Source organism: Trachypithecus francoisi, unplaced genomic scaffold (genome assembly GCF_009764315.1).
Source record: "Trachypithecus francoisi isolate TF-2019V2 unplaced genomic scaffold, Tfra_2.0 Lachesis_group11, whole genome shotgun sequence".
Taxonomy (NCBI): domain Eukaryota; kingdom Metazoa; phylum Chordata; class Mammalia; order Primates; family Cercopithecidae; genus Trachypithecus; species Trachypithecus francoisi.
This window is the reverse complement of record NW_022681456.1, coordinates 53,128,476-53,152,641: the sequence shown is the minus strand read 5'-3', so window position 1 is coordinate 53,152,641 and position 24,166 is coordinate 53,128,476. Positions and strand designations below refer to the sequence as shown.

Sequence of the window (24,166 nt, the reverse complement as noted above, 5' to 3'; positions counted from 1 at the left end):
TTTTTTTTTGAGACGGAGTCTCGCTCTGTCACCCAAGCTGGAGTGCACTGGCCAGATCTCAGCTCACTGCAAGCTCCACCTCCCGGGTTCACGCCATTCTCCTGCCTCAGCCTCCCGAGTAGCTGGCACTACAGGCGCCCGCCACCTCACCCGGCTAGTGTTTTTTTTTTTGTATTTTTTAGTAGAGACGGGGTTTCACCGTGTTAGCCAGGATGGTCTCGATCTCCTGACCTTGTGATCCACCCGCCTTGGCCTCCCAAAGTGCTGGGATTACAGGCTTGAGCCACCATGCCAGGCCCCCTGTTTTACTATCATCATGGACTATGTATTTTTTTGTTTTGGAATTTTAATAGGTTCAGCTTATTCCAATTGATTATAATCATTCTTTTGTATTCATCAGTTATGTACTTTATAAAATATTTCTACAACTGGGGGACACTCTGTGCTATTTCAGAAAATTCTAAGTGTGTCATCACTCTTCAAAATCAGTAAGTCATTGAGTCTGTCTTGCTTTATCTACCTGACTATCCAGCACTAGTTATTCCCTAAGGGTCAATGAATAAAAATGCAAAAGAGATCAGCCTTGGGTCAGGAAGGCATATTTACACACTGACTACTGGTGGTAGGCAGACAACTGTGGAGGGAAAACTTAAATCTAATGCGAAATTTTCAAAATCGGAAGTTACACTGAGCTATAAAATTCAAGCAGAGCATCACAAATTCCCTTTTTGTAATTAAAGAGTTTTTCAACCCAATCTTGTATCTGTTCCTTACCTGTGAGTTTCTCTCTTATTTTTAATATATTCTGTATTGTATTAAATACATTTATTCATTCACTGAACAGCTTTTATGGATTCCATATTATGTTCTACCACTGTACTAGATAGTGTAGCTGTAGTAGTGAACAAGACACGATCTGTCTCTACCTTTCTGAAACTTGACACTAGACAATTAGAAAATTAGAAATTAGAAAACAAATCAGTAAACAAATTTGTGATTTTTAGTAGTTGTAAGTTTTGCTAAGTGAAAAATATCAAGGATAGAAGAGAGAAAGAGTAGTGAGTGGGCTATTTGAGATGGAGGACTGAGGAAAGGCCACACTGAGAGATTATATTCGCCCAGTGATATTAATGAGGTACAGGATTAAATAAGACAATGATAAGGATGAAAAGTGTTCCAGAGGAAGAATAGCCATTGCCAGCTTCTTGTAGAGGAAAAAAACTGTGGAGTTAGGGCAGAGCAGGGCATTTCTGTCACTTGAACAGTGTGAGTTGGGGTAGAGAATTCACAGATGAGGCGAGAGGCAGAGGTGGATCATGAGATTCTTGGGTGCCATTGTAGGAACTTTGCAGTTTAATTTTAATGAGGAGCTTTTGAATAATTATGAAATAGGAACATTATATGGTTTACAGTTTTCGCAGATTGCTGCTGAATATGCTGGATGTTGAAGTAAAGAGAAAAATCAAGATAAACTACTAGATTGTTGCTCTGTGTATCTGGGTGAGTGGTAGTGCCATTTACTTGGACGGGGAAGTCCAGGGAAGAGGTCAATACGGAGAACATCCAGGAGTTTTGTTTGGAACATGTTTGAAGTATCCAAGTGCCATTATGAAGGCAGTTAGATAAATAAGTTTAAAGCTCAGGGAGGAGATCCAGAGCTGCATATATAATTTGGAGCCTCACCGTATCTTTGATATTCAATCAAGGGATGAGGATAAAATCACATCACTGGACAATAGGGGGAGATATTAAGAAGCTTACAGCTATGTCGTGGGTAATACAACACATAGACTTTGACAAGCAGAAGAGCTAATTAAGGACAAAGCAGAAGTCACTGGATGTAGAAGGAAAACCAGAAGAAGATAGTGTCTTCAAAGCCAAGTGAATAAAGATTTTCAAGTAGAAGGAGTTTATTCCCTATGTCAAAGCCTGCTGAGAAGTAAAGTAAGATGGAGCATACAATTGATTAGTGCTTTGGCAAGAATGGAGGTCATTGGTGACTTCACAGGAGTAGTTTTTACAGGAAAAAAATGGAGAAAAACAAAGTGAGATTAACAGATCAAAAAATAAAACGTAGATTAACAGACAGGCAAAAAATAAAATGTAGAAAACGAGGAATGGCAAATTTTGAGAAATTTTGATATGAAGTGGAGAGTAGACTTGAGTAATAGCTGAAGGAGCAAGTGCAATCAAAAGAAGACTTTTTAAACACCAGAATGTATATTACAGTGTATGTGTGTTCACATGTATCTCTGACTAACTTCAAGTGTAAAGTCTCTGAATAGGCAGAAGGAATGAAATCCAGTACAGACATGGAGGGATAGAGCTTGGAAAGGAGGAAAGAGGGAAGATAGTTAAGGGAAAATTTGAAGTCGGATGATAATGTAGCTTTCTTCTCAGTGTTTTTATTTTTGCAATGGAATGAGAAGCAAGTTTATTAGCTTCAAATAAAGAGAGGGAGGGAATATCAGAGGTCTGTCAAGAGAGAATATGGTGAAAACATACTTTAAAGAGTGGGAGACTGAATTAACTAAAACAAAAACATTAGCTATCAGGAAATGAAAGGATCCATTTGACATTTGAGATTATAAATTTAAGTGGAACTAGTCAGCATAGAATGGTGTTTAACTCAGTAAAACACCATTTAATAGCTGAAAAAAATACAATTTTCAGCTATTACATGGGGCATGTGAAGCTAGCAGAGTTTTGTTTAATTCCAATTATAATTTGCCAGGAAAGTAAAATAAAAACAGAAGGAAGTGATGGATATAGCTAGGAAGTGATTACAGTGACTGTGGACTCTAGCCTGAGCATGTAGGGAAATGAAGACATAACAGAGGTAATGCACAGTAAAGATTTGATGAGGGTCAGAGAATTGTTGGATTCAAAGTACAAGAGTCAGTAAGCTGGAAAGATAGGAGTCAGTTGTCAAAGAGAGGAATATTGGCAGTTATTGTTAATGACAAAGTCTTAGGTGTTTCCATGAAAGCCAGTGAAGTGTGGTGGGGTAAACTAAGGTGGGGGAAAAGATTATTGGAATTATAGAGATAAAGAAATACAGAGTCCAGGGTACTGGATAGATCATTTGCATGGATGTTGACCTCTCTGAGTAGTAGGGAAGAAGTCAGTCATCAAAGTGTAGCATGTTTGAGATGTTCAGAGAAGTGACAGAGGTATTACCAGTTGTCTGCCTTAAAGAGGGGTAGCATGTGATGGTATCCAACGGAATGGGGCTTCAAAGGATCTGTGGTTCTTCAGGAAGAAAAAAGGAGCAATTAATGCAACTACACAACTCCTACGCCCTGTGGTTAGTGGCACTCTGGGAGAAAAACAAACATGATACCTAAGAGGGCTAAACTGTAGTGGTATTTCTCAGCAGGTCCAAGATTTCACTTAGAGCCAAAAGTTAAGAAAGCATTCAGGGTAGATGTTGAGGATTTTTCTCAATTTAGTATGTTGGCCTGGGAAAACACTAGAGAACATTTAACGTGTTTAGGATAGAAAGGATAGTGGAATTACATTGCTACATCAAACTATGCATTGAATTGCAATCCTCTCAAAGTTTTAAAAATATCAATATTTTTAAATTAGTTTTTCCTATTAAGTGTGCCTTGACACCATAACCCAATAACTGGTAACAATCAAGGGGAAGGACACTGTATCTACATTTTTAAGGCTTCTGAATTTTATTTATCTACTAAATTTACTACTGGTAATTTTTATATCCATTCAATTTAGAATACTAATAAAAAAGTTCAATTTCTTTCATTTGAAAGAAAAGAGTCTTATAACAGGACTCTTGAATGGCAATAATATTTACCTATTTAGTTTATATTGTTTAACCCTCCAAGTTATTTAGTTACTTAGTTTATATTGTTTAACCCTCCAAGTTATGTTATTGTTCTGTGTACTCAATTTTTAAACCATTATCTTGGCCACTCTGATCTTTCATCTGTGGTAAATAGTTTTCTACCTAAAGTGCATTGTCTATAATTTCATTTACTGAGGATGTGTTGATGGCATTATCCCTCAGTTTTGTTTATTGTCTGAATATGTTTTTAGTTTGCTACTGTTTATTTTTCTGGGTATAGAATTCCAGTTGTATTTCAGCTGATGTTGATTGTTGATCTAATTGTCACTCCTGTGTAGATGATTTGTTTTCTTTCTGGTACTGTTAAGATGTTTTCCTCTTTGGTATTCTGTATTTTCACAATGATATGTCTAAATGTGGTTTAAAAAAATTCTGCTTGGGATTTACTGAAATTATTTGATTTGATGTTTGATATCTTTGAATAATTTTGATGAGCCCCAGCCATTATCTCTTTAAATATTTCTTCTTTATTTTCTCTATTATTTTAGACCCCCTCCAGATATCAGTGCCTCAACTGCTATTTTATATTTTCCATAACTATCTTCTTTGATCTACATTCTTGATAATTTCTTCACTACTATCATCCTTTTCACTAAAGTTCTCTTCTTCTTTATCTAATCTGCTCTTTAATACCTCAAGGGAATTTTAATTTTAGTTATTTTATTCTATTCCAAAAGATCTATCTTGTTCTCTTTCATACTTGCTTGGTTACTTAATATTATTTACCATTATTTAAATAATTCTTTGCTCATATTTTAAAATATGTTTGATTTCTTGAAATATATTAAACATTTCTATTTTATTTCAATATCTGGAATCTCAAAATCTGACTACCGTGTATGTATATGTGTTTTTTCTTTTCTTTGCTGACTTTCATTATTGATATCTGATTTGCTTGTGTGTTTAGTGATTTTATCAGTGAGCTCATATTCTTTGAAACTTTAGCTGTGAGAAATTTATGTGGTTTTTGTTGAAGTTGAGTTCCTCCAGCAAGTATTTTTATTTACTTCTAGTTGTTTAGGAGTAATAGCAGCTCAGGACTACAGTTTTATTTTAATTTAAATTCTGAAGTGGAGGTTTCTTCAGGGTACATATAGGTATCATGGATTTAGTCAACATATGATCATGGGGATAGACTTATAAATCCAAAACAGCATAATTTTTATTTCTTTTCTATCTCTCCACCCAGAGGAGTGGCAAGAGAGAAAAAAGGTTTCCTTTCTTTCCTCTCTGCATGGCAAGTTTATTTCTCACTTCCCGTTCCCTGAGAATGAATGCATCACATTGCACAAGACCAGGAGTTATCATTCACATAGACTTCTATGGCACATGCAGAAGACTCTAAATCCCCTAGAATTGTTCAATATAATAACGCTGGTTACAGTTGCATTCTTTTGAGGTTTCAGGTCTTTCTGCAGAGATATTGCTCATCCTTCAGCTGGCCCCAGGGCTTTATAGTCTTTCTCTGACACTCTGCACAGATGTTACTATACAAATGCAAAGGCACCAGAATTAACCAATCTACTGCAAGGCAAAACTGGCTTTAGTACCAGCTTCCTTCTCAGGATTTCTGTCTTTGCATTTTGTTTGCTTGTTTGTTTTTCTGTGACTTTTTTTGGCCAGTCACCACTGAATTCTAACTTTCTTTTCAGCACCGGAATTTCTTAAAGAAAATTTATCTTAATGTTATGCAGAGTTTTAGTTATTTTAAGTAAGATATTCACTCAATTTAGGGTATCTGTTCCAATATTTTATCGGAATTGGAATCTTGTATATAGTTTTGGACTCAAATTTACATTGAAAACCACTTTATGCATAATGTATTCCATATAAAAATGTTAGATACAGAAAACCAGTGTTTTACTTAATGATATCCCATATTCTTGGGAGGTGGTTTTGCTGCCAGGTCATAATATGCAGTCTCACATCTAGGAAGTACTCGTTGCCTTGTCATAGACCTTGTTGTCGACCAAAACTAACCTACTGATCTTTTTTTATATTATCATTAATGAGGAATAGAATCAAGTTTAAGTGTTTTAAAATTCTCTTTCTTGTATCTGTGTGTTCTTCAGAACAAGATAGGTTCCTATAGTTCCAAGTATTTTAGTAAATGTATCATCTTATAACTGTTATTCTGTGGAACCATGGTAGCATTTTCTTTTGAATGAAAATTTTTCTTATACAGTTGTAAGTGCTATAATTTATTTATACCTTACTTCATTCAGGATGTTTATTACCATTACATTCTAGTGAACGTTCACATGTAAATAACCTAGTGTGCTTCAGTGACAATTTCAGCAGAATAGATTTTTAGAAAGGAATTGTTTTATGTATCTATTTTTTTTTTGGTTCTTTCAGTGCCTGATAGTGCACCAGAAAATATCACTTACAAAAATATTTCTTCTGGAGAGATTGAGCTATCATTCCTACCCCCAAGTAGTCCCAATGGAATCATACAAAAATATACAATTTATCTCAAGAGAAGTAATGGAAATGAGGAAAGAACTATAAATACAACCTCTTTAACCCAAAACATTAAAGGTAAAAGAACAAATCTAATATTGGATATTTGCATTTATAACAACAGAGTAACCACAAATATTAGCTTAATGTTAATAGTTTGAGATTATTTTCATGCAGGGTATTACAATTTTGTGTTTTTGGTTAAATAAGCTAGGAGTTTATTGCAAGTCACATGAAAGAATACTGTAGATCCGTCCTTTTCTACTTTATCCTATATCATTTTGTCTTCATAAATAAGAGCTACTATTGCCAAAGAATGACATTTTCACTTAGTTTTTATTTTTGGAAGATTGTATTGAGAGCCATTTCATAGTTTGCCTCTTACCTATTTTATTTCTATTTAGGACTGAAGAAATATACCCAATATATCATTGAGGTGTCTGCTAGTACACTCAAAGGTGAAGGAGTTCGGAGTGCTCCCATAAGTATACTGACTGAGGAAGATGGTAAATATAATAGTGGATGTTGATATACTTTGATTCTATAATATTTCGAGAAACACATATATAGAATGAAACAATGTAAAAACTCCTCTAGTCATGGGTATCAGTTGTGTACCATACCAGCGTTATACAGCGATTTCATTGTCATGGTATAAAATAAGCTAGCAATGTCAGATTTACATTCAGTGAAATCAGGCATAAAATGCTTTTTATTTTTTGAAGTCATCAGTACTCTGTAAAAAACAGTCATGTTTTTCCATGGGAATTTTTAAGGCTAAAAATTTGATTTGAACATTAACTGATATATGTCATGACTGTGTTTTTCAACTTTTACATTTTTAAGAATAGACATTAACATGAGCTTTGAAGCAGATTATGTTTATGTAAATGTTCAGCACTTTTTTTATGGTATTAAGGATTAACTTGATAATGAGATCAGGCTATTGTACAGGTTCCCTACATAACTGAACAAGATGCTATTCCCCAATGTTAGTAGCTTTCATATTGAATATTTAAACATACTTTCCCTAACCCAAATAAAATCAACTTTACTACTGAGGCCACTTTACATTAATACCTTATCAAGTTAGACATATATTATGCTAAGAAAATAACTTTTGAAAGATACATTTGGGATTAGGTGTTGCATTTTATGTTTTATATGTTGCGTATTTAGAGAATTTTTTTTTTTTTCTGTAAAAGGAATTTCTGTTTCCATGAAGGGTAGGCCTGGAAGTATCATACGTGTTTGTGGAGTATCTTTTTTTTTTTTTTTTTTCTTTCTTTCAAGTTTCCCCATCTTAAAGCTAGGCCATAGCCTATGAATGTTAAGAGTCTAGAATCATTCACCAGGGCAGAATGTGCATTAGACACTGCTAGGAAGGGAGACTTTTCCTGGCATTGCTCTCTTTCTTTTTAAAAGAATAAAGTCTTCAAGTCCCTCTTCTCTTTTTGCAGGTCTCTCCATGTTTTAACCTCTACCAAAGAATTTCACCAAAGCATCTTGGCTAGGGCTCTCTGGGTTGCCCCAGTTTCTAAGTGTGATGCCTCCGTGGGTCAGTTTTCCCTAGTCATTGCATCTTCTTACTATGCTTGCTTTTCCATCAAATTTATCTGCCCAAATTCCATTTTTTTTCATAAATAGATTCTCCTTGCTCTCAAAGTTAAAATTATCTTAATAAAAAAATCCTTCCAAATAAGTCAATGGTTAAAAACTGGGGAAGAAAGTTAGTGCTCCTTTCTATCTTATATAATACTTAAGATTATATTAGTAAAAAATTTACCAATGTCTTTCTGAAAATAATACCCACTTCTATATAACCAATCTAATCAGAAGGTCCTAATGGCAAGAATTTGAGATCTTATATGATGGAATGAGACCAGTAGTAAACGTATATTTTGAGCAGGCAGAGCTTTTACCACTCAAGTCAGTAATTCCAAAGTATGTTGTGTATCTGAATTACCTGGGCCGTTAAAAATATGCTTCCTCAAGGTAAAGTTCCATCTAAATTCTTGGCCAAGTCATATAATTTCTAAGGAACAGGGTAAAGAACTAGACTCCCTTGTTGAAAAATTACAGAAAATCGAAAATGGATAAAGATCTGAGAAAATTTGCCTGTTTGGGAATTAGGAACTCCTTGCCCTCATGCAGCTCATGGTTAGAACAAGAGACCTAAATTTGACAAATGTGTGAACAAATAATTTTTATGATTTTAATTACTGGCATAAATGTTCCCCCAAATTATTCACCAGGACAAAAGAAGGACCTAAGCTACTCTGGGGTGTGAGGTAAAGTGTAGCTGTGGAAGTTATGTCGAAGCTGTGACATGAAAATGAATACAAAGGGAGGGCGAGAAATAGGAAAGATCATGCCAGGCAGAGGAGTGATAGACTGTGAAGTTCCTTCTCAGCTACCTTGCGATGCTCTGAGATGACAAATTGAATGCACTACAAAAGTTCTAATTTTTCTAGTTTCAATTTTGTTAGATTATATTTTAGAATACATATGCCAAAACATTTTAGAATGCATATGCCAAAATGATTAAAACTTAGTCTGCTACAGTGGGTGTGCAGTGATTTTTTTTTTTTAGATAGACATGTTAATTACATTTACTTAGCAATAAAATGTTTTACATTAAAAATAAAATATTCAGAGATCTACTGAAGGTTAGCTTTTAAAGGCACCAAGCTTTATCTGATATTCCACGTAAGCATCTTAAAGCATGTTAGAAATGGTTAGTTGTAACATATTAGTTTCTAAGTTACTGCATTTTTGATTGAAGTCCTTTTTGTAAACAATAAACAGATTTTACAAGGATGCTAGGAAAAATATTTATAGGTTTTTGTTTTGACAAATGAAAGAGAATTTTCAGAGATAATTCTTATCTTGGGAAAGAGACATCTCTAATTGATGCATACATTCCTGTAATAACCAATATTTGATAGCAACATTATTGTAGTGTCAGTGAAAATAACAAAATGAAAATACCAAATAGAGCTATCACTATTATTCCTTATAACTTGTCTCATAAACTTTCTGCTGCTCAATAAAATTATTTGGAAAATTATTGTTAGTAAAATAATGAAAACATGCACACATGGGAACACATACAACTATAGCTGAGATTATTCAGAGAAGTAAAAAAGAAAAAAAATGAAGTAAGTCAGATAGGATTCTGTCCAAATTATTGGAAATAGTGATCTGTACATGAATTGTATTTCAATTGCCATTGTTTAAAGATATAAACAAATTTTCAGAATTTCTATTAGCTACCTATGAATTCACATTCTGTGCATAACTGTAACAATGAACCAAATTTTAGTGTTTTCTTTTTTTACATGCAAAAGGTTATATTCCATTATTCTAAAACATTACTGTGGTGTTACACAGCAGCTGAGAAATGCCATTCTAAATGTTTTACCTAAATGGAAATATAAAGTTGGCTAACTATTTTGCAGTAATGTTTTTACCACTTATTCAATGCCAAATAGCAAATGTAATAGTATTTTACACTATTATAGCAGAGTTATAAGTAGACTCTAAATTATTTTCTTATTTATGTGCTACATTGGTATTTCCTTTGTAAACCATTCAATTTTGAAGACTGAGTGAACAGAGTTTGATATTATTTTACTTTTTAATGACACAACAGAGATTGAGGAATGTAGTTTTCATTTGTGAGGTCAGTCATTTTAACTGCTTTCCCAATGTTATGCTTATCACTTTCCCAACTTCTTGGATGTGTGATTTTTTTCCCACCTCTTTTTATTGTCTAGGGACCTCTTTTATTGTGTATTTATTCACCCTCAATAAAGTTTTTATTTTTATTAGAGGATGACAGTTGACCAAGATGTACTTGAACAGTAGGTGAGTCACTGTGACATACCCCTTGTTCTACTTTCTCATGAAATATTTTTTTCCATTGAATCACAGAAACAGATGTTCTAATACCACCATGCAAAATCTTCCTTTATCATCTCATTTTGAAAATAAACAGTCTCTCGTGCTTCTGGAGAAAAGCACTGAACCCAATTCCTTTACCAGAAAGTTTATAATAAAAATTGTGTGTATTTCCATGTTAACTTTTTCTTATATATGTTTAATAAAATACATTATTCTATACCCTAACTTTTCAGCTCCTGATTCTCCCCCTCAAGACTTCTCTGTAAAACAGTTGTCTGGTGTCACGGTGAAGTTGTCATGGCAACCACCTCTGGAGCCAAATGGAATTATCCTTTATTACACAGTTTATGTCTGGTAATAATTTTTTTTTTTTGGAAGTAGTTCTGAGAACAAATATTAATCTGTAACATAATAGGAATGCAGTTTTTGGATTTCAGAATGTGGTGCTACATTAGGAACCTGATTATTAATAGGCTAGTTAATATGTTTTTATTAAGAAATAAGTTTTTCCCCTTTTATGTAGTGATTCAATCATAGTCAAATGAAATAATTTTGCAATTAAAACAAAAAATTATGTGTTATGCATAATTATACTAAATTTCTACTCTTAAAAGTCATTGACAAGTCAACTTGTATGAATGTAAGCATATAATTTTAAACTGAAGTTTTACACAAGTACTCTCATGTCACCATCTTTCAAGTGTCCCTTGAGCAGAGTAATTTAAATAAACATTTTAAATAGCTATTTTTAAAGAAATCTGTTATTTAAGGTCAATTTTTTATTGAAATGTAAACAATGTATTTTGTTTCTGATCACCATTACCCTGATTACCTGTTTAGCCTTCAATTGTGAAAAAGATGAAATCCTACATTGTATCTCATGTCAGTTAACATGCTTATACTACTTCATGAGAACTTGGTAGATTTAAATCTTCACTTTGATGTAATGTAAATCCTCTTGAGATTCACCAGTCAGGTAATACATTACCTAGTGTATTTCATATATTTCAACTCAGAAAATACAATTTATACAATACTTCATAAAACATAGCCATTCCTTTTATATTTCTGAATTGGAAGGACCAGCACTGAGGGAGATGCTATGGTGTTTTAAAGAAGTCTCCTCTTCTTTTTCCTAAATTAAGATTTTTCTTTCCTAATTCCCCTTTAACCCCTTTGCATATTTCTCTTTAAGACTATATTTTTTTTTACTTTGTTGCCTGATTCCTAGTGACTTTGCCTAGTCATGATGAAACTGGGAGTGTCATGACTCCCAGTTAGTGAAAAGGAAGCAGTGGGAAGGAGGTAACCATTCCTTTTCATTACCCTATTTATTTATTCACTCATTCATTCATTGAACAATATTGATAGAATACCTATATACTCATGAACAAGACTCACATAAGACCCTTGCCTTCAAGGATCTTGTATCTCTTACACTCCAAAGAGATAACTAGATTTTTTATCCATAAACAAGCAAACAAGGGAACGTCGGGGGAAGGAGGTCTACTTTTGTTGGGATGCTTCAGGAAGTTCTCTTTGAAGAAGTGGCACTGAGCTGTGATCCAGTTGACAAGAAAGATTTTCTTGCCATGTAAAAATCTACAGGGCAGAACTTTCAAGAAGGAGGGAATATCAACTGCACAAACTCTGTGGGGAAACACAACTGGTCACTTTGAAGACCAGAGAGGAGGTCAGTGTTGCTAGGCATTAGAGAACCAGAGGAGGGTAACAGTAGGGGCAGGAGATAAAGTTCAGGAGTCAAGCCATGGTAATGATTTTGTTTTCATTCTAACTATAAAGGGAGTTCATAGATAATTTAAATCACTTTAGATTCCTTACAGAGAATGAATTGTCAGGGACAAAAATATTAGCAGGGATGCTAGGCTATTTTAGTAGTCTGGGAAAGAGATGGTAGTGGCAATGGAGGGGAGAAGTGGGCAACTTTGAGCTACATTTGGGAAGAAAAACTAACAGGACTTGGTGATGGATTGGCTGTGCAGATAAGAAAAAGAGAAGAATAAAAAATGACTTCTAGATTTTTTAATCAAGTGTGATTACTACTAGAATATGATGCCATTTACTAAGTTAGAAAAAAAATTAAATGAAACAGATTAATTAAGCGAGAATCAAGACTTTTCTGGCTGAGATTTTCAGCCCTGCATTATGAGAATAACTGTGTTCTTCTATGCAGTGATCATGCTTCCCTTCCTTGAGCTTCCATGTGTTTTTAGCATAATGCATAGCACACCTAGACAGAAACACATGTGGTCGGATAACATTTTAAGGGATGCTGTTTACCCAGTTTTTCTCTCCCTGGGTATGAACTCCTTGTCAATGGGAGCCTCCTATTCTAGGAACTTAGCTATAACTTTAGTTGTCTATTTATAATTCCAAAAGCCTAAAGGTATCAGGATTTGTTAGGAATAAGTAATGACAATGTACATTACACCACCTCTTAAGAATATAGCATGGCTGAAATTTTGTATGCTACAATTCTGATGTCATATAGAACATGACCTTTCATTTTCTGTAACTGGTTCTTTTTGCTTTTTGCAGTGATGCTGGGGTTGATGAAAGCACTGATTTTAGATAACCCATTCATTCATCATTCCCTCTGGGTTTAATTCAGTCTCTTTTGGGTAAATATTCAATCAATCACTTCAAAGTTTAACTCTTCAATTGTACTTTTTCTCTCATCCGTCAAGGGGTATCCGTATCTCGTTTTCTGAGGTAGTCTGGGTACAGGGGAAGCCCATTGAAAATGGGGTAAGGTAATCTCAAATCCGTAATATTGAAACAGAAAAAGTTCCCTTGTCCTGCTCGCAGGGCATGCGACGGGGGCGTGGCTCAATTCTCTGGTGCCCGCGGCTCAAACCTCTAGGGGGAGCATGCAGAGGGACAGGTTGTGGGGCTCCGACTCCATGGCAGGGTCTAGGGGTGAATGTTTTCAGCTGAAACCCCAGCGGGCCTGTGTTACAGTATGCTCTTTTAGTTTAGCCATCCGTAGGCGGCTTGTGTTAGTTCAGTTAGACCCTATGCCTTATCGCAAGGACAGAGGGCTTTCTTGCCTTGGAGTACCAGAACTGGATCACACGGGGCTTGGAGAATGAGTGCACGATTTATTGAGTGGCAGTAATTCTCAGCAAGGCGGGGAGCCAGAAGGGAAATGGAGTGGGAAGATGGTTTTCCCCTGGAGTCGGGTCACTCAGCAGCGGACTGTCCTTCGTCCTCACCCGCCAAACTGTGCGTTGTTCCGCTGGTTGATGGCCTGCTGGCCTGCGGCGTCTGTCAGTGTGTGCTGTTAGTCCGCTGTGTTCCTCTCAATGTCCAGCCGCTGTGTCTTCCGCCGACGTGTTCCTGTCAACGTCCAGCCGTTTGTGTGTATGCCCGTTAGAGTCTTGGGATTTTTATAGGCAGAGGATAGGGGCATGGTGGGCCAGGGTGGTGTTGGGAAATGCAACCTTTAGGCGGGAAAACAGAAATGCCTGTCCTCATCTAGGTCCCTGGGCACAAGCCCGGGGTGGCGCCCTAGCCAGGAACCTGCCCTTCTCTACCCAGCACTCCCCTGCCCTTCTCCCATATCAATATTGTGAGACACCTCATCTGACCTTTTAATGGAATCATTCTGGCACAAACTTGCAGTCACGGCTTGTAGTTTCAAGGTTCCTATTTTCTGTTTTATCCTTGGTCCAGCCTGAAGGCTTATTCTAGCCCCCTGGTTCCCTAGCACGTCTGTGTTGAACCTCAGGTAGCTAGATACTCCCAGCTGATTTCTCTGCACCAGTCTACAGTGTGAAGGATTTGAGAAGGTTACCTCCACACCCTTCTCTAGCTCTGGATGATCTGCTAGAGGAGCCCTTATATCTTGCTCCACACAGAGATTTTCTAAGCGGCCTGTCATGTTTATCTCCATCCTGAGAAAAAAGAAAAAGGCTTCTTTAAACTGGGATTCCCCTCCCAAATCTATTCAGGTGTTGTCACCACTGAACCCTTACCCTAAGATCTTGGGACACTCCAGAGTGATGTCTTTGCCCTTTTATTTCTCTCACTCTTTTTTCGTAATGCAAAATTTTTCCTTTTACCTTTCTTTCTTTTGACAGACGGAAATTTCCTTCTTTTGTATACTCTTTTCTTTCTACACTTCAAGGGTCTTAATTTAATTATAACTACTTAATTATAAAACTCTGTGGTCTCAATCCAGGATTGGCTCTTGATGTGTAAATGGGATGTAGAAAACACTTTTCCCTCAGTAAAACTTGGCTTTATTTTACACACACACACACACACACACACACACACACACACTGTCTCTCTCTCTCTCTCTCCCTCTCTCTGCTTTAAAATCTACTTTGTTCATTGATGTATTTAGAAGAGACTATTACCTGACATGTAATTGAAACAATGTTTGTTCAATGGATGAATGAATGAAGAGTATGTTTTAAGTTAGAAACTGTGTATATATAAAATATATAATATATAAAACTATATAAAATATATAAAATATATATATTTCATATATAATGTATTATACAATATACATATATGTACATATACATTATATATTATTATATTAAATTATGTATTATATAATTATTACATATAATTATTATTATATATAATTATTGTATTTTTTTCTCATTGCATTTCTGCAATAAGAATAGTGATGCTTTTTCAGATAATGGATGACTCAGTGGAATAGAGTAAGATTACATAAAGAACAAAAAGGTGAAAGACCTTAACATATTCAAAAATATTATCTATTATATATGTGTATATATATAAATGATAATTAAATATACACAGATATATATTTAAATTTTCAGCATCATCTTACTAAGATGCTTGCTGAAAGCTTTATGCTTTAGTATCTTACTAACATACTTTAGTATCTTAGCTGGAAATAGCCCTGTAAGGTATAGTAAATGTAGCAAAGGGAATGCTCATAATTCTGGATTCCTTCATTAGTGATCACTAATCTTTTTTGGGAACTCTTACCATAATCGGTTTTATTATGGGGAAAAGAGGCATGTATCGTAATGTAATACACATGGGTTTTTAGTCAGTGAGACATGGGTTTGAATCTTGGCTCTGTCACTCAATTATCTTTGGTTCCTATAAAGTACTTAATAAATGGTAGCTATCATTGTTAGCAGGATTCCTGCTTCAGGAGTCCATAGTTCTCTCATAATTCTCAGTTTCCATTATTTCAGTTGATCCAATAATTACCAAATTCTTATAAAGACATTTATTTCAATATTTCTTTTTTTGGGGGGGGAGGGGGGCTTGCTGTATTGCCCAGGCTGTAGTGCAATGGCACCATCTTGGCTCACTGCAACCACTGCCTCCTGGGTTCAAGTGATACTCCTCCCTCAGGCTCCCGAGTAGCTGGGATTACAGGTGCCCATTACCACACTTAGCTTTTTTCACCAGAGACGGAGTTTCACCATGTTGGCCAGACTGGTCTTGAACTCCTGACCTCAGGTGATCCTCCTGCCTCAGCTTTCCAAAGTGCTGGGATTACAGGCGTGAGCCACTGCACCTGGCTGAATATTTCTCTTTTTTTGACTGTGTCTTCAAAATGCAGACTGCCTATTATATTTGTTATATTGGGTAACTTTTTTCTTTATCATTAATATTTCTTGGCAAAATAACTCATGAGGATTAATGCGTAACCATTTTATATCCATTATTATATGAGTCACACTTGGTTTGTAGATGGTGTGTTCAGAAATCTGTTTTAATCCGTTGCATTTTAAAATGATTTTTCCTTCTGAAGTTTGCTTTGCAAAATAACTTTTATCATCCATCCAGATGGTAAACTAGCATTTTTTCCCCCTGCAGTTATTGATAAATAACACATATTTTTAAAATGATACACAGTCCTTAAATTCCTAGGGCAACCACCATTAAATAAATGGATTTCTATTGGAGCGCTGTAAGCTTATTCTTTTAATACATTTTGAATTGAGGCATGATGTTCTAGTAGAACTTATTTATTTACTGTTTTCTTGAATTCAACTTGGGATTGTTTAGCGCTTTTACTTCTAGATGTGTCAGTAAAATTTAACAGTAGTTTTCTTCTTTTTTTAGGAAACTTCTAAGAGAATATACCCTCTATAGCTAAAAGACTGAGGACTGAAAGTGATGTTTAAAATTCTAATATATACAAATCTTCACTCTGAAATGTTTCTCAATTTTCTTAGTAGTAATTATGAGAGGTAATTCTGAAACAGTCAGTCTGACAAATGTTTATTAAACCCTGTGGGGAGATATATAACATACAGCACCTTAAAACGATTGAAGACTTATTGCAGAGAAGATATACCTATGTGAAATAATTGAAAAACACTTGCCAAAGAATATGTTAGGAAGTCAAAATAATTCTAATGCAGCTCTTTATTAAATATCACTGGTCAAATAATTCCCCCAGTAACATAAAACTTACCTTTGTAAATGGACTTCTGAATCCTAAAAAAGTATACCTACTCTAGTTTCTTCAAGTTTTCTAAAAGACGTTCACCATGTTAAAAATTACCTCATGGTTACTGCATATAATATAGATCAATAATCAAAATGTGAAGGGGGCCATTTCAGATTTTCTGAAGTTATATCCACTTTGGAGTAAAAGTGGTAAAGATAGATTTGTGAATTAGGAGAGCATCTCAGTGGAGGCAGTGTATGAAGGCAGCAGGAATGACTGTCAAGAGTTTGACAAGTAGCGTTATAGACATGGAATACTGAGGCTAGGTTGGGAAGATGAAAGAAAGAAATACAGATAGATGGAGTGGTAGAGCACATGAATGCTTTTTAGGGCTTAATATGAGGTTTCTAGTGGGATGACCAATGTTCTGACCAATGTTCTCCCTCAGCTGTTTCCTGATAGTCATTTTCTGAATCACTTGGAAGCTTGAGTGCCAAGGTCAAGCCCATGGCCACTCATGCTTTGCAAGTGGGTCATACATTTAGAATTGATTGTTAGTGTTAAAAAAAATGAGTAGATCTCTTGTAAAACTTCAATTTCCTTTGTCCCTTATAAAAATCAGAACACTTTTGCCATGTTTCCTGTAGAAAAAATCAGCAGAGTTGAATGGTAACTGTCTTTTGTTTGAAGCATTTGCTTAGTTGTTTACCATGGTTCCCATCACACCCTCTTATTTCATTTTAACTTAAAGAAAATTTTGTAGGTACATAGTAGGTTTATATATTTATGGGGCACATGAAATACTTTGATACAAGCATGTAACAAGTAATAATAACATCATGGAAAATGGGATATCCATCCCCTCAAGCATTTGTCATTCATGTTATAAACAATCTAATTATACTCTTTTAGTTATTTTATAATGTACAATTAAATTATTATTTATTGTAGTCACCCTGTTGCACTATCAAATACTAAGTCATATTCATTCTTTGTATTTTTTTATACCCATTAACCATCCCCACTTTCCCCATCCCTCCTCACTACCCTTCCCAGCTTCTGGTAACCACCCTTCTACTCTCCTATCTCTATAAGCTCAATTGTTTTGATATTTAGCATCCACAAATAAATGAGCACATGTGAAGTTTGTCTTTTGTGCCTGACTTATTTCACTTAACACAATGACCATGATGGCATCTCATTCTTTTTTATTACTGCATAGTATTCCATTGTGTATAGATGTACCACAGTTTCTTTATTGAGTCCTCTGTTGATGGGCATTTTGGTTGCTTCCAAATCCTGGCTGTTGTGAAGAGTACTGCAACAAACATGTAAGTGCAGATATCTCTTTCATATACCGATTTCCTTTCTTTTGGCTATATACCCAGCAGTGGGATTGCTAGATTTTACATTAGCTCTATTTTTAGTTTTTCGAGGAACCTCCCAACTGTTCTCCATAGTGATTTTACTAATTTGCATTCCCACCAACAGTGTACAAGGGTTCCCTTTTCTTCACATTTTCTCCAGCATTTGTTATTGCCTGTCTTTTGGATAAGAGCTATTTAGCTGGGGTAAGATGGTGTCTCACTGTAGTTTTGATTTGCATTTCTCTGATGATCAATGATGTTGAGCCCTCTTGACATCTGTATGTCATCTTTTGAGACATGTCTATTCAAATATTTTGTCCATTTTTCATTGGATTGTTACTTTTTTTCCTGTAGAGTTGTTTGAGCTCCTTATGCATTCTGGTTATTAATCCCGTGTCAGATTGATAGTTTGCAAATGTTTTCTCCTATTCTGTGGGTTGTCTCTTCTCTTTGTTGATTGTTTTCTTTGCTGTATAGAGGCTCTTTAACTTGTTGTGATCCCATTTGTCCATTTTTGCTTTGGTTGCCTATGCTTGTGGGGTATTGCTCAATAAATTTTCACCCAGATCAATATCCTGGAGATTTTGCCCAATGTTTTCATGCAATAGTTTCATCGTTTGAGGTCTTAGATTTAAGTATTTAATCCATTTTGATTTAATTTCTGTATATGGTGAAACATGGAGGTCAAGTTTCATTCTTCTGCATATTGATATCCAGTTTTCCCGGCACCATGTATTGAAGAGACTGTCCTTCCTCCAATGTATGTTTTTGGCATCTTTATCGAGAATGAGTTCATTGTAGTATGTGAACTCATTTCTGGGTTCTCTATTCTGTTCCATTGGTCTATGTGTCTATTTTATGCCAGTACTATACTATTTTGGTTACTATAACTCTATAGTATAATTTGAAGTCAGACAATGTGATTTCTCCAGTTTTGTTCTCTTTGCTTAGGATAGCTTTGTTATGCTGGGTCTTTCATGGTTCCATATACATTTTAGGATTTTTTTCTATTTCTATGAATAGAAAAGTCTTTGATATTTTGACAGAGATTGCATTGCATCTGTAGATTGCTTTGGGTAGTATGGATAGGATATTTTAATAATATTGATTCTTCCACCCCATGACATCGAATAGCTTTCCATTTTTTGGTGTCCTCTTCACGTTTTTTCATCAATGTTTTGTAGTTTTTATTATAGAGAACTTTCACTTCTTGCCACCAAACCTTATTTTAAACCAAACTTTTTAGTCATTTATTTTGCCTGTGTGAAACTTGAGTTATTAACTGTTGAATTGGGCAGTCTTCTCATCAAGTTTTTGAAATGAAGAACACTGAGAGAGATTGTGATTTCTCTGCATGTCAGACTTGGGGAACAAAATGTCTCAGAAAGTTGAAGGAACGGAATCAAGAGTAGTGCTATTAACTTAAAAATCTCACAATCTAAAAATTTAGAAAAGGGACTTTATTTCTTTTAAAAGATCACAGTCTGCAAGGTGGCCATCTCTCAGACTGGGAAATGTGCCTCCAGCAAAGACTGGAGATGGGCACTTTGAAGGAGGAGGGATCGGGATAGGAGCTTTATGCTGAAAGGGTTACCTAAATATACATATTCAAACTGCTACAGAAGGAGCTATGAATATTCAGGAAAGTGGTCCTGACGCATGTGTATTGAACAAACATGTATGTAACAAGTGATCCATGTTCAGTTTGGGGTGGAGACTTCACATTTAAATGTATTACAATTAGATCCTATACATCAAAGGATTTTTTCAGTACACAAAGTCATTCAGGTGCACAGCCTCTGTAAATTAGCCAGAACCAGTCCATGGCCAGTGGTCTTATCAGGAGAAAGTTACTGAAATCAGTATCTTGTCCAATCAAAGCTGTAATTATGGCTTGTGGAACAGGGGTTCAGTTAGTCTCTGTCTGGCGGTGAGCTACAATTGTTTTAACATTGCTTATCTTGAGGCCAGTGCTTGTTTAACTGCTAGAGAAAAATAAAAACCTATGGCAGTTAAAGCATAGTTTAAGTGTGTGTTTTGGGTGGGGATTGGGGGGGATACATGACTTAACCCTTGCCTCACATGGCCATATGTTGTGTTTATAATTTGGTATCTTACTGTCACAAAGCGTCTGTTCTCTCAGCCTCGTGGTCTCTATTTGATATGGTTTGGTTGTGTCCCCACCCAAATCTCATCTCATGTTGAATTGTAGCTTCCATAATTTCCACATGTTCTTGGAGGAACTGGTAGGAGATAATTTAATCCTGGTGGCAGTTTCCCCCATATTTTCTCATGGTAGTGAACAAGTCTCACTAGACCATCCTCTCTTGCCTGCCTCCCTAAGACATGCCTTTTGTCTGCCACCATGATTGTGAGGCTGCCTCAGCCACGTCAAACTGTGAGTCCATTAAACCTCTTTTTCTTTATAAATTACCAGTCTCGGGTATGTCTTTATCAGCAGCATGAAAACGGACTATTGCACAATTTTAGCATTAATTTAGGTCAGCTGTTGTGTCTAACAGTAAACGGCGAGGGGTATACTGAGGTGTGCCTGACCTCCCATCCTGTCGTGGCCAGAAACTCCATTTTTTTTAATATTCAGTTCGTTGACAGGCTTAGGATTTTATTTTTAGTTTATAGTGTACTAGTTACCATTTTGAGACAAATGTTTCTTACATATTTTTTCTTTTTTTCAAAAATACCACAAAGAAAAGACTGTTATCCTCATTTTATGGTTGTGGAAATATTCTTGATGAGATTAAGGACAAAGGTAAGGTTACAGAGCTAAGGATGACAGAATCAGAATTCACACCCAGATCTGCGTTACTCTCAAATTATGCTTTTACCACACCAGTAGGAATATGTGTTATAATTGGCCTTTATTCTAAAAATAAAACAGTACATTTATAAGATTATAGAAGTCTGAATTTGACAACAGCATGTGTGAAAAATATTTAGGGAGTTTAAGCAAGCTTATTGCATCAACTCATATGGGATATTTCTACCAAAAAATCATTGGCTTAATATTGGTCTGTGTTCATTGATGGACTGTATCTATTATGATAGAATGATAATTACACTGTTTCATGAATCAAACCAGTTGGATTACTGGTTAGTACAGTTTGAATAGACAGAGTAGAGCTTGTTCAGGGAGAAGTGATAAAGATGGTGGAAATCCTCAGAATCAAGGCATATGCGGAACTATTGAAAGAAGGGAACAGGTCAAGATTAATAATAGTCAAGATTCTTTTAGTTTCAAGTACTGGATTCATCCTAAATTGGCATTAGCAAAAATGGGAAAATATTGATACATATTGCTGAAATGTCCTGATAATGTTATCAGTTGTGGTTAACAGCAAAAAGCTTGGCGTGGTCAACAATGAGATGGCCTTTGTGTCTTCTGTATAATGGCACAGGAGAAAAGTGGCAGTAGATAAAACTTGCGAGATGGTTAGGCCATATACATTGAGTCTTGAGGCCAATAAATAAGAAGTTTGAATTTTATTGTGAGTGCAATGGAAAGCCTGTGGAATGTTTTCTCCAGGAGTGTGATCATACATCTTTGGGTACATGGTTTAAATAAAATTTTAAAATTCTGTGTAATACTAACAGTCATATTCTCTCTCTCTCTCTCTGTCACTCTCAGGTCTCTCATTGTGTGTGTGTGTGTGTGTGTGTGCGCGCGCGCATGCACGCATGTGGTTCTATTTATAAGAAATTAGTTTATTACTGAATTGCCTTAGTTCTCCCTTCTTAAATAATATGGATACTATTTAAAAAAATGGGAGTATGCTAGTGGTTATTGTTATAATACATACTTGACCTACTGAAAAGCGCAGTTCCCTTTCTATAATTCCCATAACATTTGTATTTTCTAATTTAATAAGGGTCTTCTTGCGAGTTGGTAAGGTCTAGTGTAGGGACTGTACTTTATCACAAGTCATTAGCTCAGTGCCTTGCATATCGTAAGTATTCTAAACAATTTTTAAAAGAGAGCATGAACAATCTAGAGAAGAAACCACATGTATGTATTTCAGCATGTTTGGGGTCAATCTTAATTTAATCTCTCTAATGCTCTGGATTTCCACAGTTCTATGCCCCATCCTATCTGTACCTTCTCTGGTATATGGATCTCCACATAAAAATCAAAATCTATGGAGACAGGGTATGAAGTGGAACCCAGAATCGGCCATCTCAGAGAAGCAGGTGTTTACAGAAAGGAAGACTGCAGGGAGACTAGATTTGGGAGCTAAATCTTTGGTTGGAGGAAACTAAGTTAGAGAACTAGTTCCATACATTGGAATTCCAGAAACTTTCAGAAGAGTCGGTTGGACATATTAGTCCAAAGACTATTAGTGTGGTTTTTGTATGGTGAATAGAATAATGTGGGTATAGAATTGGAAAGTGATAAGAATTTCCACAAAAATATACATATAGTAAGGTGAAGGTGATTTCACAGACAGTTAAGATCAAATGTATAATGTATATGGCTTTCTGTAGCTTCTGTTTGATCAAAGGCCAGAATAGCAAATTTAAAGGTTTACCCATCCTTCAAGTCTCCCATAAGCAACACCTTCCATAGCGTTTTAGAGTAACTGAAGAACAGACAGTTTGAAATTATGTTATTTGGAGAGAGCCAAGAGTAGCAATATTCTAAATTTTGGTAAGACAGGTACCATGTGTTTAAAATTTTTTTATTTTTATTTTTATTGTACTTTATGTTCTAGGGTACATGTGCACAATGTGCAGGTTTGTTACATATGTATACGTGTGCCATGTTGGTGTGCTGCACCCATTAACTTGTCATTTACATTAGGTATATCTCCTAATGCTATCCCTCCCCACTCCCCCCACCCCATGACAGGCCCCAGTGTGTGATGTTCCCCTTCCTGTGTCCAAGTGTTCTCATTGTTCAATTCCCACCTATGAGTGAGAACATGCAGTGTTTGGTTTTTGGTCCTTGCGATAGTTTGCTGAGAATGATGGCTTCCAGCTTCATCCATGTCCCTACAAAGGACATTAACTCATTTTTTTAATGGCTGCATAGTATTCCATGGTGTATATCTGCCACATTTAAAGCAGGGGCTAACGTTAATACTATTTGTTTAAATTTAAGAGTCCTAACCAGAGCTTTCTCTAAGAAATGAAAAGTAATGAGTTTTTATTTTTTTAAAGCCTTATTATGAGAAATTCATGTGGTGATCAGGTATTTGAAACTATTGAAGAAAAAAATGAAAGAAAATGTCTTTAATAAAGTGGAAGGGCACTGATTTACTGAAAAAAATTATTTAAGTAATTTTTTCCAAACTTTAGAGCTTTAGGATTATAAATTAAAAGCCTCTACTAAAAGGCAATCCACCACTGATTATATTTTAAAGCTTGCTAAACATTAAGCACTTTGCATCACCTTAGCTTTTTTTAAAAATCATTTTTGTTTCTATAACACTTGGTAAACTTTCAGTAAAAAGACCATCTTTCTTATTTCTTGATCAAATGTGTTAAAAGACACTTTCATTTATAAAATTAATTTTATGATTATATTTATAGAACTCATAACTTTTTAAAATTTCCAGTAGAAAAATGTTTTGAAGCATATTTATACTCTGTAAACCCTGTCAAGTAATTGTTAACCTTGTATTCATTTGAACACAATTTAATTTAGGCCAAAGTTATTTAATTCGTTATTATATATATACTATACTGTTATTGTTCACAAAAATTGACTCTTTTCCAAATAAAAATTGTGTTCTAATATTTAATTCATGATGCTTTAAAGTATTAAATATTATGCTTTGCTCTCCCTTTGTACAAACTTGATAAGTTCTCAAGCAGACAGGGAAGAAAACATGAATAATTATTCCCATATTATAATTAATAATATATAATTCATAAATTCCATACTTACAGAAACTAAATTAAAAATTTACAACAGAGAAAAGCAAAACTAATAAGTAATTTAAAATACAGAGTTAAAAAAGAAATGGGGAGATGATCCAGATAAAGGAGAAAAAGCACATTTAATTTAATGTTAGGAATGAAAAAGGAGACATAACTACAGATAACTTAAAAATTAAGAGATATCTTTAATCTCAGCACTTTGGGTGGCCAAGGTGGGCAGATGGCTTGATCCCAGGA

The 24,166-nt window shown here is 35.2% G+C and overlaps 1 protein-coding gene across 1 annotated transcript in view; it reads left to right on the top strand.

Annotated features, from left to right (window-relative positions):
• PTPRQ (protein tyrosine phosphatase receptor type Q) overlaps window positions 1-24,166 on the top strand; it is a 218,733-nt gene that overhangs the window by 44,312 nt on the left and 150,255 nt on the right. The window contains exons 15-17 of the mRNA XM_033221161.1: window positions 6,230-6,412; window positions 6,739-6,840; window positions 10,474-10,594. Of these exons, the coding sequence (XP_033077052.1) occupies window positions 6,230-6,412; window positions 6,739-6,840; window positions 10,474-10,594 (406 nt within the window). The remainder of the gene's footprint in view (window positions 1-6,229; window positions 6,413-6,738; window positions 6,841-10,473; window positions 10,595-24,166) is intronic.